Genomic DNA, 17537 nt, shown 5'->3' on the forward strand with positions numbered 1-17537 from the left:
CCACCTGTGCCACTATTTCCCCAAACATTTTTTTTTTCTGAACTGTAAACATGTTTTGCCTACTTACCACTCTTCTGGCCAATATTTCAAGATGTTTCTTTTGATGAACCAGATGAAAAACTCTTAACAGGATGATAAGTCGTAGAGGTCGGAAAAAAAACGTCAATCTAACAATAAATTTAAAATGTTCAGTTTTGCTTTAGAAACAGAGGATTTTTGTCAATATGGAGTAAGTGTCTAGAGCAATGGTTTTTGTTTTGTTTTGTTTTGTTTTTGCTTTTTTGGGCCACACCTGCAGCATATGGGGGCTCCCAGGCTAGAGGTCGAATTCAGACTGCAGCAGCCAGCCTACACCACAGCCACAGCCACATGGGGTCTGAGCTGAGTCTGTGACCTATACCACAACTCACAGCAACACCAGGTCCTTTAACCCACTGAGCGAGGCCAGGGATCAAACCTGTATCCTCATGGATACTAGTCAGGTTCTTAACCCTCTGAGCCACAGTGGGAACTCCTAGAGCAGTGGTTCTTAACCAGGGACAAGTTTGCACAGAAACAACCCTGCCCTGCTCCCCCCAACCTCCCACCCACCTATCCGTCCAGAGTTATTTTTGGTTGTCACAACTGCGTGTGCGAGAGGGCACTACTTGCATCTAGTGGGTAGAGGCCAGGGATGCTCCTCAACAGGACAGCCTCTTTAGTAAAATCATTCTGGTCCAAAATATGAATAGTGCAGAGTTGAGAAACTGTGGTCTAGAGAAAGAGTCATATGATAGACTCTTTGAGTTTGTGAACTTAACCTTGGTGGTTTAAGACAAGCATTTTTCAATCTTCCCCCATCCAAACAGAGCTCTTGTCCACCTTGGTCGCTCCCCTGGGTCACAGAGGTTCAGTGGAGCTGTGAATACACATTAGGCGGCAGACTGAGATGCTTCTACCATCAGGAAGAAACACGATGGCAGACAACAGATGGTGTGGACCAGGGCTTCTCTGACTTGAGCGTGCATTCTGATTCAGTAGGTCTAGGGTGGGCTCCCAAGATGGTTTTCCTTCTTGCATTTCTGGCAAGCTCTTTGGTGATGCTGAGGTTGCTGGTTTGAGGACCATACTGGTGCTAGTTATTTTCAAGCAACTCCAAAAGCCTATCACATCATGTCAAGTTTTGTTGGGACTTGAATTAAAGTCCAGAGAAGCCAGAGTGTAGAAAGCTATTCAACTAAGGAATAAGCCCTGCAAGCCAGCCAACATCTTCCTCCCAGAACACTGCTGCTTTGCTTTTCCGCACGGCCACAGCAGAGATGAGAAGAGCCTTAGTCTTTCACACAGTTTTGTTTCCTGATCTCTACCAGTTTTAATTTGGCCTCGACTTTCATCATTTCAACGAAACCGCCAAATTCTACCTCTATGCTGCTACCCATGTCACCTGGTTTCCTGTCCCAGTGGTTCCTTTTTTAGAGAGTCATCATTGGAGTCGGACCAAGTATGCCTAGGTTCAAACCAATACTCTATTGGTTATAGGGAAAACCCAGGACTTTCATGTGCAAGAAGATTGTGGTTGAAGCCCAGATGGGAATTTAGTGGGAAATTCAGAATGTAGAGAAACGGTTAGGATGAGAGGCAAGCCCCCAGCGTCTCCTTTGGGTGCTCCGTCTGCTTCATTCAACCAAAGGTACTTCATGTGTGCACCCTTCACGGGGCCCTTAACGCCACCACTTTCATTTCCCAGGCATGTGGACATTTATCTAAACACCTCGTTTTCCAACAGTTCTTTGGCACAGAATTGTCATATTCAGAGTTAAAATGATTGTACAAAATGAAAGCCATGGGAAATGCCCCCCAAGAGAGAAAAACTTTGAGAGGTGAGTCATATGTTTCTTACTTGGAGATATCTTTAAGACTCTTAAAGTCATAGAAAATATAAACGATATCAACCAGAAGAGTCACCACAATAACAGCAGCATCTAAGAAGTTAAATATATCAGAAAAATACGGTCGTATCCTGTAATAAAAAACAAAAAAACATGTTTATGCTTCCCCAAAGAAGAAGAAGGCTATTTTAAGAGCAGAAATTTGACTCATCCCTCCTAAGAATTCTACTTTAATGGTTTAAAATGCATTTACTAGACTAGGGGAAAAATATTTGTCATTATTATTTTATACTTACAGACAACAAAGCATCAATATGGCAATTTAAGGATAGTAAGAGATATAAGCAAACCACTGACTAAGAGGCAAGCATCACCTTCAAAGGAGTGGGAGAGAAAATGGGATGTTGGACCATCCTATCAGACAATGGAAGCTGAACACATCACAGCCCTAGAAAAACTGGGTGGTGAGAGGTGCATTGGAGGTGCTTGCAAGAGAAAGGTCCACTCTGGCCTGCAAACTCATTGTCTGGCTTTGCACCGGTGGTGAAATTCTGGTGGGCTGGTACGTCTCCCCTTTGCAAAGCTGAACTTCCATCCCCTGCACCTGCTCTCCAACACTGGCTCCATTAGTCATGGGCACTGGTGCTCCAGGGAAAGCTTCTTCCCATTCTGGGGTCACCCCTTCTAGGCTGTGAGTAACCTTGGGTGGGCAACTGTCCTTACCTCAGAGGCATGAGGATAGAAGAGAGGAGGAGACAGGTGCCTTCTGAAATATTCTAGATGAAGTGAGGCTGGGGAGTTTAGTCCCTGACTCCCCAGCAGTCCAGCTCCAGGGCTGTGCTCCCTCCACCCACTTTCTTGGGAAGCCAGCAGCCAGGAAAATCAGCTGCTGACTCACTACCAGGCCCCTGAGGGATGAGCATCCCTCAGCTCGGCTGCAGAGCTTAACACAAATTTTAACCAAAGTAGGGGCTTGTTCAGGATCTATTATCTAAAGTACTATCTAAAGCTGACAGTACTTAATATACCGTCAGCTTTATTATTCTCTTAAAGCTACAGCTGTGGCATAATGAAATTCCTGGGGCAGGGACTGAATTCGAGCCACAGCTGTGACCTACGCTGTAACTGCACCAATGCCGGATCCTTTAACCCCCTGTGCTGGGCCAGGGATCAAACCTGCACCTCCGTGGAGACCCAAGCTGCTGCAATGGGCTTCTTAACCCACTGCGCCATGGAAGGACTGTCGGCTTTTATTTACAATCAACTCAATAAAAGTATCAATATTTATACTTCACAGATATAGTCCACTTAATAATGTACATATGGACACATTGGCTGCCTGGTCCCATTTTGCAAACCATTTAGGCTTTACCTGATAAAGGAACCATCTAGAACACATTGTTTGGAGACTTTGAGTGCCCGTTGCAACAATAACACTAAAGCCTAATCGAGGACAAATTGCGATTTGGATTGTTGTTTCTCTGATAGACTGTGCCTTTGAGGAGAATTACAGGTGGAGATAAAGATGGACCTATTTGCTTGGATGGACCTGGTAATTACTTGGGATGCATCCCATGGCAGTACAAAAAGCTGCATGTGTTTTTTGAAAAATTAATCAAACTTACCCGTCTATAAATACTCGAAGACAAACTTCCATCAAGAAATACATAGCAATAGCTAAAGAAATTGAACGATATTCGATAGGAATAGAGTGTGTGCTGTCAGTGGCCAGGAGGTCTGTAACAATGAGGAAGACATCCACAAAGATCAGCAAAATCCCAAATATTCTACGACAAACAAATAAGAAAAAGATTAAGTAGTTTTCACCCCTGCAGTTAAGACGAACTTCAGGCCAATGATCTGATGCCAAAATGCCACTATTTCAGACTAAACAAATTACTCAGCTTTGATCCAATAAAAGCAGTAGTTAGAGCAATGAATTTCCCATTAAACCACTTCGTGTTACCATTACTCTTTCATAACAGGCACAGCGGACTAACCCTCCGAGACAGAATAGCCAAGCTGCACTGAAATTATTGTCTCCACCTGTAAACTCTTAAAATTTGAGAATTTTAGAAGGGTCTTCTACCAATTTCTCATAATAAATTAAACCTCATTAATCTTGGTATTTTTAAGAAATTTAGTTAAGAAAAACCAAGTGAAAGCATGACTAACATAAGCCCTTAAATGGTCACTTTGACCAGTAAGATTTCTTGTCAATCAGATTTTTGACAAATAGACAATTACATATTAACGGATGCTTCTGGCACCATGGTGGGCACATGAGAAGGAGTTCAATTCCTTAAATATATGTATGATTCAACTCTAAAGTACTCCTAAGCCTTTCTCTTACATGTTCTAAACACATTCTCCATAAGTTGATTATATTACTTGTATTATCTATGAGGATAAATTTATCTTCAAAGCACTTTTTCACAATTACGATGTCAGTTGAGTATCGATTTAAAAGGAAGCAAATATATTGTGTGAATCTGTAACACAGCATGAAATCTTAATATTATGTAGAGAAGAAACCTAAGTAGAATGCTTCTAGAATAAAGAAGTAATTCTAGATGGACAAGGTGTTTATTAAAACATCTTCCTTATAACTATGGAATTTGGAAATGCATGCTTCATTATTTTTACTTTTACAGGTTAAAAAATATTAATATATTACCATTAGACTCAGGTAAATGCCATTTATCGCATTTACTTAGGTAAATGCAATTCTGAATATTCAGCTTAAATTAAAATTCCAAGATAAATTAGATTGCATTGAATGAGGCACAAAGGTTATTTAGCAACATACTGACAGTGGAAATGCTTCCTCCCACCCAGATCCTTTGGCACTGAAAATATTAATATTAAATGTAATACATACTTAATTACCTCCTTCTCTACAATCTCACATACCTGAAAGTGAAGGATGATACAATCAGGTGCACAATTCTCCTAATGGTGCTGCTGCAAAAAGAAGTAAAAATAAAATTTCAGAACTTTCAAGTGTATCACAGGTTTCTCCCGCCATATGAATTTACCAACAAACAAAAGCCTTTGTAAAGATAATTTTTAAAGTCTTCAGAAGTTGCATAACAAAATAGTTTTTACCAATAACTGCAAATATTTCACCTTTCTGCTTCTTTTTTACTTTTATATGTAGAATATATGTAAACACTAAACTTCAGATGTTTAGTATCATTTCTCTCGCCTATAAAGCCTCAATCCCAACTTTATGGTAAGGTTAAACCTGGGGTCATCATTAAAGCAACACAGCATGGAGATAGGAAGGAGAGGGAGAAGCATTGTCCAGCTCTCCCATGGATAAGCTGTGGGATCCTGGCCAAGTCATCAAACGATGGCCAGACCATGGTTTGATGTAATAGAACAAAGGGCTTCAGGGATGGATAGGAAATAAATGACACTCTTTGGTAATATCCATCTCTTGAAATGAGATGCCCCATGAATATGACACATTTGGGGTGGCAAGTGCATTTTGGAGGTGAGGAATTTAAGCAAGACACATTTCAGAAGAGAAACACCCTAGAGGCTGGTCTCCTTCTTTTAACAGGAGGAGTCTGTTTGACAGCATCTCCAGTTATGTTTCATTTCACTCAATGGCTGGAGACAAGGTAGCCACTGGGGAGAATTTTTTTTTTTTTTTGCCTAGACATCAACAAATTGCAACAGTAACCAGTTAATTTCCTCTTCAGCTCTACTCTCAAACACTGATTCAAGCTGGTGAAAGGTCAAATAACTAGCCAAGAGAGAAGCAGAAGAAAAATTCTGCAGTCCAGACACATAGGACTTTTTTTTTTCTGTCTTTTTGCCTTTTCTAGGGCCGCACCCACCACACATGGAGGTTGCCAGGCTAGGGGTCCAATCAGAGCCACAGCCACGCGGGATCCAATCTGCATCTGTGACCTACACCATGGCTCACAGCAACACTGGATCCTTAACCTACTGAGCAAGGCCAGGGATCGAACCTGCAGCCTTGTGGTTCCTAGTCGGATTCATTAACCACTGAGCCACCACAGGAACTCCTGGATTTTTTTTTTTTTTTAATTCAAGTATAATTGATTCACATGATGAGCTTAGTTCCAGGAGGACAACATAGTAGTTCAATAATTTTATAGACCATATTCTATTTAAAGTTATTACTATTTCCCTTTGCTGTACAATATATCCTTATTGCTAATTTTATACACCGTAGTTTGGAGGGAGGGAAGAGAGTCTGATACATGTGACTTTAAGAATGTATTGGGATAGAACATGATGGAAGATACTATGAGAAAAACAGTGTATGTATATGTATGATCAGGTTACTATGCTGTACAGCAGAAACTGACACAACACCGTAAATCAACTGTACTCTAATTAAATTTTTTTTAAAAAAGAATGTATTGTGTCCTTCCATTGAGTACAGGTGAAAATGCCTTCAGAGCAGTGCAATAAAAAGTACTCTTGTGAAATTATTCACAAACAAGTCAAATTAATAAAATTCCAATGGACATTAATGCCGGAGTCCAGCTCCGGCAGCCAGGGAGCGTATACTTTTTCCCGATGGGAGAGGGACGTGGCGTCAGCGAATGTACAAATATGGAGACAGCCTCTTTGTCCCTTCTTTCAGGGCGCTGGACTGCTCAAATTTTATTAGCATAAGTGGTTGATTATATAGACAGTTTTTCACTACAGATTACATCAGAGTGTTAAAAATACATTGGTTAACTATTACATGGTACAGCAGCTATACATCACGTTCTAACATCTTTGTCTTAACTAAATTTAGTGAGTACAATTTAAGGGCAGTTAGGTACAATACATCATGTGGAAAGGAGGAGACCCAGTACAAATCATCCCATGGCCAGCAAGTCTCCACAAGTTGAAGAGGTCACAGACACAAGAATTGGGCATTCACAAATCTTGTTTTTAGACTGGTGCTTATCTTTAAAGTGTTATGGCAAGGAGACAGTGTAAGAAAATATAAACCAACTTAACTAGCTATCACTTAAAAGCTTCTATAACTCATAGCTAGGTGTCTTTTGGTCAAGAATAATATATGTCTAACTTCTATGAACCTCATTAAAATCCTAACTCTAAAGTTTACCGTAATTAGTTAGTAGATTAACACTATAGATTAATTAAGTTGGATATGAATAGGGAAAAGTCCTTTAGGATGAAATTTTTATTTTATTATTGCTGTAACTTTGTTAAATCACAAATCGCTACAGAAAAATAAGAATGGAAAATAAGAATAATAAGTAAATAATCAGGAAAGACTGAGGAAAACTGAATAACAAAGAAAACAACAGGAAAGACTAGGTCACCCGAGAAACGTGTTCTCCAGTGCAATCATGGAAATTGCTTTCCCAGGAAAGCCCCAATTCTTCCCCATAAACATCAAAATGAGAGCTGTGTAACTTGAGGCTTGCCCTCGGCTTGTAGCGTGCAGGCAGGCTTTTTATCCTGTCCAGAGGCCCACCTTTGGCATGTACCGTTCAGATGAGCTCCCCCCCTTGGTTAGGAACCTGCCTTCAGGTTTTTCTGCCATCAGGCAAGGTCCTTCTTTTGAGTCCTTGAATTTTCTCGGCTCCCCGCATATTAATAGGTCTTTAATCAGCAAGACATGTTTGCTTTTGCTACCAGTTCCATTTGCTCATAGACAAATCAACAAAACTAGCAATAGGAATCAGAACATGTGCAAGAAAAATGAGAAAGGAACACAGTTGCAGAGCAAGTAGCTCCCTGAAGCCCTCATTAAGAAACTATGTAATAAAATTAGTATCTACCACAAGTATTTTCACAGTTTCACACTAGAAGAACATTTACGAATATGTGAACATGCAGAAATATTTTTTCAAGCATGGCGCTTCTATGCAAGTTCACGTCAACTCATTATTACATACCCTCCCTCCCAAACATTTTATCTTTCCACAGTTTTTCTTTTTCATTTCAGCACAAGCCCCATCTTCTACAAGTGAAGAAATCCATCAACAGCTCCCTCCCTCCAAACTTCAAACTGACTTACTACCTTGAATTGAGAATGTCAGCGTCATCCACACCATTGTCGAGCTTAGAGAGTTGTTTCAGGATACTTTTGCTGCCAACAAATGCAAAAATGTGTCATTAGAGATTTGTTTACAGGGAACGGTGATTTGAAACACGTATTTGAACAAAAAGAATTCCTTAAATCTAAAGGATAGTAGACATGACTTAGCTCACTGGAAGACTACATCTTACAGAAATATCTAGAAAAATTTTCTCGACAATGATTCTAATCTTTTCTCTGTGTTTTTCCCTATGTCTCTGCCTATATATCTCTGTCTTTATGTCTCTGTCTTTCTCACCTTCTCTCTAGAGAGATTAATACTATAAAGAGAGCTCTGACCCAAATAAATGACATCGGTGGTCTTGGAAGGCACCATCCCTGAAAGGTTAAGATAAATCAAAGTAGTCAAAGATCTCTGAGATCACTTTACTCAGGTCAGTGTGAAGACTTAACAGTATGGAGTCAGAACCAAATGACGTCACCTTTTTGGCTAAAATTGGATACACCTGCTCTAAACCTTCTAAACCAGTTGACCTCTTCAAAAATTATACATCAATTAGTTAAGTGGAACCTGGGTCGCTGCCCACCTACTTTTCACATGTTATGGACATTTCGTTTGCTCCTTGGATAGGTTTCAAATATCTGCCTGAGACAGATGAAGGGGTCAGCCTAAGTTACTTTTTTCCACCCGGCTCTGGTCATCGCTCAAGGAGGAAAAATGCACGCAGTAAGACTTTAGACGTCTCCCTAGACTTAGACTTAGTGCACATTGGCTACATTTACTCTACAATTTATAATCGAATTATCCTAAAAATAACATTTGAATCAGTTCTTTGAAACCCTGCTTATTTAATTTTTCCCTGTAAATGAGGCTTTCTAGGTTTGGAATGAAAACCTTGGTCTGGTGGGGGTGGGGAGAATGAATCGCATTCACGACCATTTCTTCACTCTCAAAGGCCCTTTCAGGAGTACAACCTTCTCCTTGCTCAGCCCACTTTAGTGAGGTCCCCTACACAGGCATTTGGATAGTTTTCTAGGACTTTTGGCTGCCACTAAGAGTGATAAACAGGTGAGTGAGAAGTTTCTCTTTTATCCAACAAAAAAAGAAAGATACACTACAGTAAAAAGATTTAGAAACGACACAAAGACTCCCCAAGATGAACCCCTCCCAAATCAATCTCTCTCCCCCACTTTCCGTCTCACTCTTGTGCCCTCTCTCTCCTTCATTTATATATGTATATATATATTTTTGTCTACATCTCTCTATTTCTAGCTCACGTTTCAGTAGTGGGTCCATCAGGCATCCCTGTTGTCAGTTCACTCAAGACAGTGCTAAAGGATTAAAAAGGCACATAGTCAAATACCACATAATTTCCTAGATTCAACTTTTTAATTCAAATTAGTTGAAATTACACTTTCACTTAGAAATTAGATGACCCTTTAAAAACTGACATGGAAATCAATTATTTGAAAACTGGTATGAGGCATTTTTCCCAGAAATGAGGCTTTAGGCATTTGTAACGACTATCTTAACACGTGTTGAAAAGGTAGTGGCTCGAGTTTTAGGTACCGTTCTTTACTACTGAACTTGACCCAATGTGTGACAGCCCTTGGGGGGTGGAACTTATTTCAAATTCAACTCCAGTTTGTAGGTGTCCATCTTACTTGGCCAATCTAACTTCTTGACCTGAAGATCTGTGCTCTTTAGGAATCATGGCTGTCCTTCCTGCCCTTAAAATCATGTCAGGAACTACAAGCCTGAGTCAGGGGCTCCAGCCAACGTGATCATGGCTTTGGGTTTGAATTATCAGCTTCACTTGGTGGCTGAATCTAGAGGGTGGGGACAGATCTGGGTCTACAAACTCCATTCTTTTCTGTTGAGCCCTCCTCTGTCCATTGCTGCTATTAATTACTACTAACAATTTGCTATTTTTCTCCTTGCTCCACATAGGTTTTTCTCTTCTCCTGACTCACTCTAGTGGACTCTCACACACAGGCAACCTGAAAGCGTCCCAAAAGTTTGGCTGTAAGTAACGGATAATTAAGCCTGGGAGTAAGAAGACTCCCTCCATGTTGTGTGCGTCTTTTTGTACATTGATTCAAAAGACAAAGAATGTTATACATAGAAGCTTCCCAAGGGAGGACTTTAGAACCAGTATTGAGGGAACTGTGTATTCCCATGGGGGCTCCTAAGGGTGAGCATCCTAAATCTCAATCTCGTGTACATGTATATTAATGTGTGTGTGTGTGTGTGCGCGTGTACATGTTACACATATATGAACTTATTCATCAGCGTTCACCTTGCGGTGGAGAATTCTTCAGAGGTTATTACTTCCGTCAATTCATCGAGGGCAACACTAAGGATTAAAGGCAGACATAGTTAGGCATCAATGACCTCCAGACCTCCCTTTTTTGGTTTGAATTAGCAAACTCAGTTACTCTTGAACTTTAATATTGGTTGAATATTAGAAAACACTAGTTCTATTAGTTATTATCAATTATTTGGAATCTGATATTTCATTTTCTCTAGAAATGATGTCTGACATGTTTGTCATAAATACTTCGGACCCATCAGCTTTCTCTGCTGGCCAAGACAGCAGCGTAGGAGGATCCTGAGCTACCTCCTTCACGGGCACACCAAAATTACAAGGATTTACAGAGCAACTGTCAAAGAGAACAACCTGAAGACCAGCCGAAAACATTTTCTAAGACTAAAGCTATAAATAAGGCATCATGCCAAGAAGATTGATAGGAGGGGCAGAGACAGGATACAGACAAGGCCCCTAAGTGGGAGGTTAATTACAACTGCAGAGGCCCTCCCCAGGGAGCGAGGGGTCCAAGCTCCACATCACCCTCCCCAGTCTGAGGGACCTGCACTGCAAAGAAAAATCCCAAATGAACAACCTAATCTTACACCTAAAGGAACTAGGACAAGAAAAAACAAAATCCAAAGTCAATAGAATAAAAGAAATCATAAAAATCAGAGCAGAAATAACTGAAATAAAAATGAAAGATCCAAGACATTAAAAGCTGGGTCTTGGAAAAAATAAACAAAATTGATGAAATCTTCAGCCAAATTCATCAAGAAAGAAAGGAGCCCAAATCAAAATGATAAGCAGACGAGAAGTTACAACCAGCACCATGGAAATATGAAAATAACACAATGAACAATTATAAGTCAATAAAGTGAATGACCTGGAAGAAATGGATGAATTCCTACACATATACAATCTCCCAAGATTGAATCAGGAAGAAATAGAAAATATGAACAGACCTATTGCCAATAATGAAACTGAACCTGTACTTTAAAAAATCTCCCAACAAAATTCCAGGACAAGACAGCTTCACAGGGGCATCCTATCAAACATAGTTAACACATATCCTTCTCAAACTATTACAACAAACTGAGAGGAAAGAACACTTCCAAACTCATTCTACAAGGCCAGCATCACCCTGCTGCCAAAACCAGACAAAGACATAACTAAAAAAAATAATTACAAGCTAGTATCTCTGATGAACATAGATGTAAAAATCCCGAACAAAATATTAGCAAACTAAATTCAACAATATATTAAAATAGTCATACACCATGATCAAGTGGGGTTTATCCTGGGGATACAAGAATGGTTCGATAATCACAAATCAATCTGATACACGTGAGCAAATCAAAGAATAGAAGTTCCCTGGTGGTCTAGCAGTTAAGGACCTTGCACTGTTACTGTGGTGGCTCAGGTCACTGCTGTGGTATGAGTTTGAGCCCTGGCCTGGGAATTTCTGCATGCCGCAGGCATGGCCAAAAAAAACTCAAATCAAAAAACAAAAATAGGAGTTCCCATCATGGCTCAGTGGTTAACAAATCTGAGTAGGAACCATGATGTGGCAGTTCTAAACCTGGCCTTGATCAGTGGGTTAAGGATCCGGCGTTGCTGTGAGCTGTGGTGTAGGTTGCAGATGCGGCTCGGATCCCACATTGCTGTGGCTGTGGTATAGGCTGGAGGCTATGGCTCTAATTAGATCCCTAGCCTTGGAACCTCCATATGCCACAGGTGCAGCCCTAGAAAATACAAAAAAATACACACACACACACAATTATCAGATAAAGATGTGGTATTATATACAATGGAAAGCCATCCAGCCATAAAAAAAATGAAATGTCATTTGCAGCAACATGGATTATCATACTAAGTGAAGTAAGTCAGAGGAAAATAAATATCACACTGTTTCACTTATATGTAGAATCTAAAAAATGATACAAATGAATTTATTTACAAAACAGAAATAGACTTACTGACTTTGAAAACAAAGTTATGGTTACTAAAGAGGGAAGATGGAAGGGGGAATAAATTAGGAGTTTGGGATTAATTTATATATATATACATATATATATACATATATATACATATATATATACATATATATATATATATATATATATATATATATAAAATAGATAACCAACAAAGACCTATTGTGTATCACAGGGAGCTATACTCAATATTATATAATAACCTATATTGGAAAAGAATCTGAAAAGGAATAGAAATAGGTATATGTATAACTGAATCACGTCGCTGTATATCTGAAACCAACACGGCTTTGTAAATCAACTATACTTCAACAAAAATAAAAATTAAGAAAAAAAATATGATTATGTCAATGGATGTAGAGAAAGCTTCTGACAAAATTCAATTCCCATTCTCAGCAAAATGAGTTTAGAGGGAACATACCTCAATATAATAAAGCCATATAAGACAATGGCTAATATCATACTCAATGGTGAAAAGCTGAAAGCACTCCAAGATGAGAACCAAGACAAGGATGCCCACTCTCACTACTTTTATTCAACATACCAGTGAAAGTCCTAGCCGCAATGGCCAGACAAGAAAAAGAAATGAAAGGAATCCAAACTGGAAAGGAAGAAGTAAAAGTGTCACCATTTGCAGATGACATAATATTGTAAACAGAAAACCCTAAAAACACCACCAGAATACTATTAGAACTCATAAATGAATTCAGTAAAGTTCCATGGTTCCAAAATTAATAAGCAGAAATCTGTTGCATTTCTATACACTAACAAACTATTAGAAAGATTGAGACAACAACCTCATTACAATTGCATTAAAAAGATAAAATACCTAGGAATAAATCTAACCCAGGTGGTAAAAAGACTGGTACTTGGAAAATTTTAAGTTGCTGATGAAAGAAATAGAAGATTACACAAACACATGGAAAGACATACCATGCTTACTTCCTTAGGGAATAACAAGGCCATACTCCCTAAGGAAAGCTACAGATTTAATATAATCTTATAAAAATACTAATGACAGGTTTCCCAGAACTGGAACAAATAATTCTAAAGTTTCTTTAGAAATGCAAAAGACTGGAAAGAGCCAAAATTTTGAGAAAGAACAAATCTGGAGGCATCACACTCCCTGATTTAAAACTATACCATAAAGCTGCAGTAATCAAAACATTATGGTACTGGCATAAAAACAGACACATAGATCAATAGAACTGAAGAGAGGGCCCAGAAATAACCCCAATACTTAAATGGTTGATCAATCTATGACAAAGGAGGTGAGGATATACAAGGGGAAAAAAGACAACTTTTTCAATAAATGATGGTGGGAAAATTGAACAGCTACATGCAGAAGAATCAAACTGGACTCTATTCTCTCACACCACACACACACACACACACACAAATCTCAAAATGGAATAGAAATTTAAATGTTAATACCCCAAACCATAAAACTCCTGGAAAGAAACAGGTAATACACTCTCTGACATCAGTCTTAGCAATAATTTTTTGGATCTATCACCTTAGGCAGTAGAAACAAAAGCCAAAATAAACAAACTGCATTATAACAATCTAAAAAGCTTTTGCACAGCAAAAGAAACTATCAACAAAACAAAATGTCAATCTACTGAATGGGAGAAGATATTTGCAAACAACATACCTAATAAGGGGTTAATATCCCAATGCACAAAGAACTCAATTCAACATCAGAAAAACAAACAGCCTTATTAAAAATGGGTGAATGGAGTTCCCATCATGGCGCAGTGGTTAACAAATCCGACTAGGAACCATGAGGTTGCGGGTTCGGTACCTGCTCTTGCTCAGTGGGTTAACAATCCGGCGTTGCTGTAAGCTGTGGTGTAGGTTGCAGACGCGGCTCGGATCCCGCGTTGCTGTGGCTCTGGTGTAGGCCAGTGGCTACAGCTCCGATTGGACCCCTAGCCAGGGAACCTCCATATGCCGCGGGAGCGGCCCAAGAAATAGCAAAAAGACAAAAAAAAAAAAAAGGATGAATGACCTGAATAGAGCTTTTCAAAAGAAGACTTAAAGATGGCCAACAGGCACATGAAAATATACTCAATATCACCAGTCATCAAGGAAATGTAAATCAAAACTACAATGGGTTATTAGTTCACACCAGTCAGAATGGGTATTATCAAAAAGACAGCAAGTAACAAGCACTGGCATAGATATGAAGAAAAGGGAACCCTTATGAACTATTGGTGGGAATGTAAATTGGTACAGCCAATACAAAAGACAGTATGGAGTTTACTCAAAAAATTAAAAATAGAATTACCATATGACCTAAATATTCCACTTCTGATTTCTTTCCAACAAAAGCAAAATACTAACTCGAAAAGATACATTCACCTCTATGTTCATTGTAGCATTATTTACAATAACCAAGATATGGAAGCAACCCAAATGTGTATCGATAAATGAAGAGATTAAGAAGATACGATACACAGACACACTCACGCAATGGAGTATTACTCAGCCATAAAAGATAATGAAAACTTGCCATTTGCAGCAACATGGATGGACCTAGAGAATATTATGCTATGTGAAATTAAGTCAGGCAGAGAAAGACAAATACTTGATCTCACTTATATGTGGGATCTAAAAAAAAAGAAAACAAATGAGCATATACAACAAGACAGAAACAGACTCATAGAACAAATAGGTGGTTGCCAGAGGTGAGGTGAGGAGGGGGTTAACTGAAATAGGTGAGGGAGATTAAGAGGTACAAACTACAAAATAGCTAACTCATGGAGATGAAGGGCATGAGAAACATAGTCACTAATTTTGTAATTTTGTAACTGTCACTAACTGACAGTTACCATCTGTCAGTTAGTGACAGATGGTAACTAAGCTTAACATGGTGATCATTTTGAAATATCAAATATTCAAGTATAGAAATATCAAATCACTGTTTTACACCTAGAACCAATAGTGTTGTAGGTTAATTATACTTCAATTTAAAGAGATATATTGACATAAAAATATTTTAGACATACGAAATATTTAATGACCTAAGGATTAAGTATAGCTCTTTTCTACAGAACCTGACCCACTGTGTGACTTCAGTTTGTCCTCTTCTCCCACCTAATTCCTGCCTCTTGAGTCCCTTCTTTCACCCTCCTTGACTTTCACACATCATGGCTTTTAGATACTCTCAAACAACTGGTGGCTGGGTCAGGAGCTCCTTCCATGTGATGTAGGTGTGGGTTTGAGACCTCACATGGGGGCTGAATCTGGAGGGTGGGGATCCATTTGGAATTATGAGCACTGTTCTTTTCTACTGAGGCCTCCTCTGCTCTCTGCCCATTGCTATGATCATTTACTTACGATCAACGTTTCGCCTCCTTGCTCCAAATAGGTTTTTCTCCTCCCTTAACTCATTCTCAAGAGTCTCACACACAGGCAAGCTGGTAGCTTCCCAAGGGTTTGGCTGTGAGTGACTGAGAGTTAAGACTGGGAGTAAGAAGACTCCCTCTATGTCCCTTTTTCTACCTCAAAATTCAAAAGACAAAGAATGTTACACATAGAATCTTCCCATGAGAGGACTTCAGAACCAGTATCATGGGAACTCTGTATTCCCACGGGGGCTCCTAAGAGTGAACATCCCAAGTCTCATAATCTCTCTGTACATCTGTATTACATATGTGTGTGTGTACATGTCACACATATATTTACTTATGTGCCACAGCTCACTTTGCATTGGCGAGTCCTTTGGAGGATGCTGCTGTCCTTTTACTTGGGGTGGATAAAAACAGACACAATAAGACACCACATGACTTCTAGACTTTTACTTTGTTCGATCAAATTAGCTACAATTACTCTTGAACTTTCAACTGGTTGGCTGGCTCTTAGAAAATTCACATGTGTATTAGTTATTTGGAATCTGATATCTAATTTTCCCTAGAAATGATTCTCTACACATTATTATATCTGACCTATCAAAAAAGTTAATGACAAGAATTCAGCATAGTTCTTTACCATGAATCTGACCCAAGGTATAACAGACTTTGGGGGTGGAATTGATTTCAACTTCAGGTACACATCCCTCTTGCCCCACTTAATTTCCTGCTTCTCAAGACCCCTTCATCATCCTCTGACTCCTAACTATAACTGTCTTTCCTGACTTCAGACACTGTAGAGTAACAGGGGCTCGCTCCATAGGATGGTGGGTTTGGGTTTGGTGCACCAGCCTCACATGGCAGCACAGTCTGGAGGATGAGAGAAAGATCAGATTCTACTGGTTCCTGTCTTTCCACTGAGGGCTCCTCCTCATCTTAAATAAGATTATGCCCTCTCTTCATCCAATCTAATCAAGTCCCAAACACAGGAATTTTGGAAATGTTCTAAGAGTTCTGGCTCATAGTTATAAGGGTAATACTAGAGGGACGCTTTCCTCTTACAACCTGTTCTTCTTTTATCCAACTAGATCCAAAACAGAAAGTTATCATAGATGCTACAGTGAGAAAGACTTGAGTCACTATCAGAAATGCATGTTGAATTTTGCCAAAAGTTTTTCTGCCTCTGTTGAGATGATCATATGGTTTTTAGTCCTCAGTTTTTTGATGTGGTGTATCACATTGATTGATTTGTGGATATTGAAGAATCCTTGCATTTCTGGGATAAATCCCACTTGATCATGGTGGATGATCCTTTCACCATATTGTATTTGGCTTGCTAATATTTTGAGATTTTTCTATCTATGTTCCTCAGTGACAGTGGCCTGTAATTTTCCTTTTTTGTGGTGTATGTATCTGGTTTTGATATCAGAGTGATAGTGGCTTCATAGAATGAGCTTGGGAGTGTCCCTTCCTCTGCAATTTTTTTTTTTGTCTTTTTTTGCTATTTCTAGGGCTTCTCCCATGGCATATGAGGTTCCCAGGCTAGGGGTCGAATTGGAGCTGTAGCTGACGGCCTACACCACAGCCACAGCAATGCCAGATCCGAGCTGCGTCTGCAACCTACACCACAGCTCACGGCAACGCCGGATCCTTAACCCACTTAGCAAGGGCAGGTACCGAACCCGCAACCTCATGGTTCCTAGTCGGATTAGTTAATCACTGCGCCACGACGGGAACTGCCCTCTGCAATTTTTAAAAAAAGTTTCAGAAGGACAGGACAGACAGCCCAGAAATAAACCCAAGCACCTATGGTCAACTAATCTACGACAAAGGTGGCAAGAGCCTACAGTGGAGGAAAGACAGTCTCTTCAATAAGGTGCTGGGAAAACTGGACAATGATATGTAAAAGAATGAAATTAAAACACTATCACATACACACAAAAATAAACTCAAAATGGACTAAA

At 39.5% G+C, this 17537-nt stretch overlaps 1 protein-coding gene across 14 annotated transcripts in view; it reads right to left on the reverse strand.

The window, feature by feature from the left end:
• Positions 1–17537, reverse strand: part of LOC100625564 (phosphatidylinositol 3,4,5-trisphosphate 3-phosphatase TPTE2) — an 81143-nt gene that overhangs the window by 45360 nt on the left and 18246 nt on the right. For 12 of the 14 annotated variants that reach the window (XM_084981530.1, XM_084981539.1, XM_084981541.1 and 9 more), the window contains 7 exons: positions 10215–10271; positions 9193–9246; positions 7897–7965; positions 4782–4832; positions 3494–3655; positions 1880–1999; positions 68–167 (listed from right to left, as the gene is read on the reverse strand). In XM_084981530.1, the coding sequence (XP_084837656.1) occupies positions 68–167; positions 1880–1999; positions 3494–3655; positions 4782–4832; positions 7897–7965; positions 9193–9246; positions 10215–10271 (613 nt within the window). Of the gene's footprint in view, positions 1–67; positions 168–591; positions 2000–3493; positions 3656–4781; positions 4833–7896; positions 7966–9192; positions 9247–10214; positions 10272–17537 lie in introns of all 14 variants that reach the window. The other 2 variants (XR_014819244.1, XR_014819245.1) reach the window with 1 other exon arrangement.

Source organism: Sus scrofa, chromosome 11, assembly GCF_054392235.1.
Source record: "Sus scrofa isolate SSC_HxYL_T2T_F1_AM1 chromosome 11, Sscrofa_HxYL_maternal_Yorkshire_Landrace_v2.0, whole genome shotgun sequence".
Lineage (NCBI taxonomy): Eukaryota > Metazoa > Chordata > Mammalia > Artiodactyla > Suidae > Sus > Sus scrofa.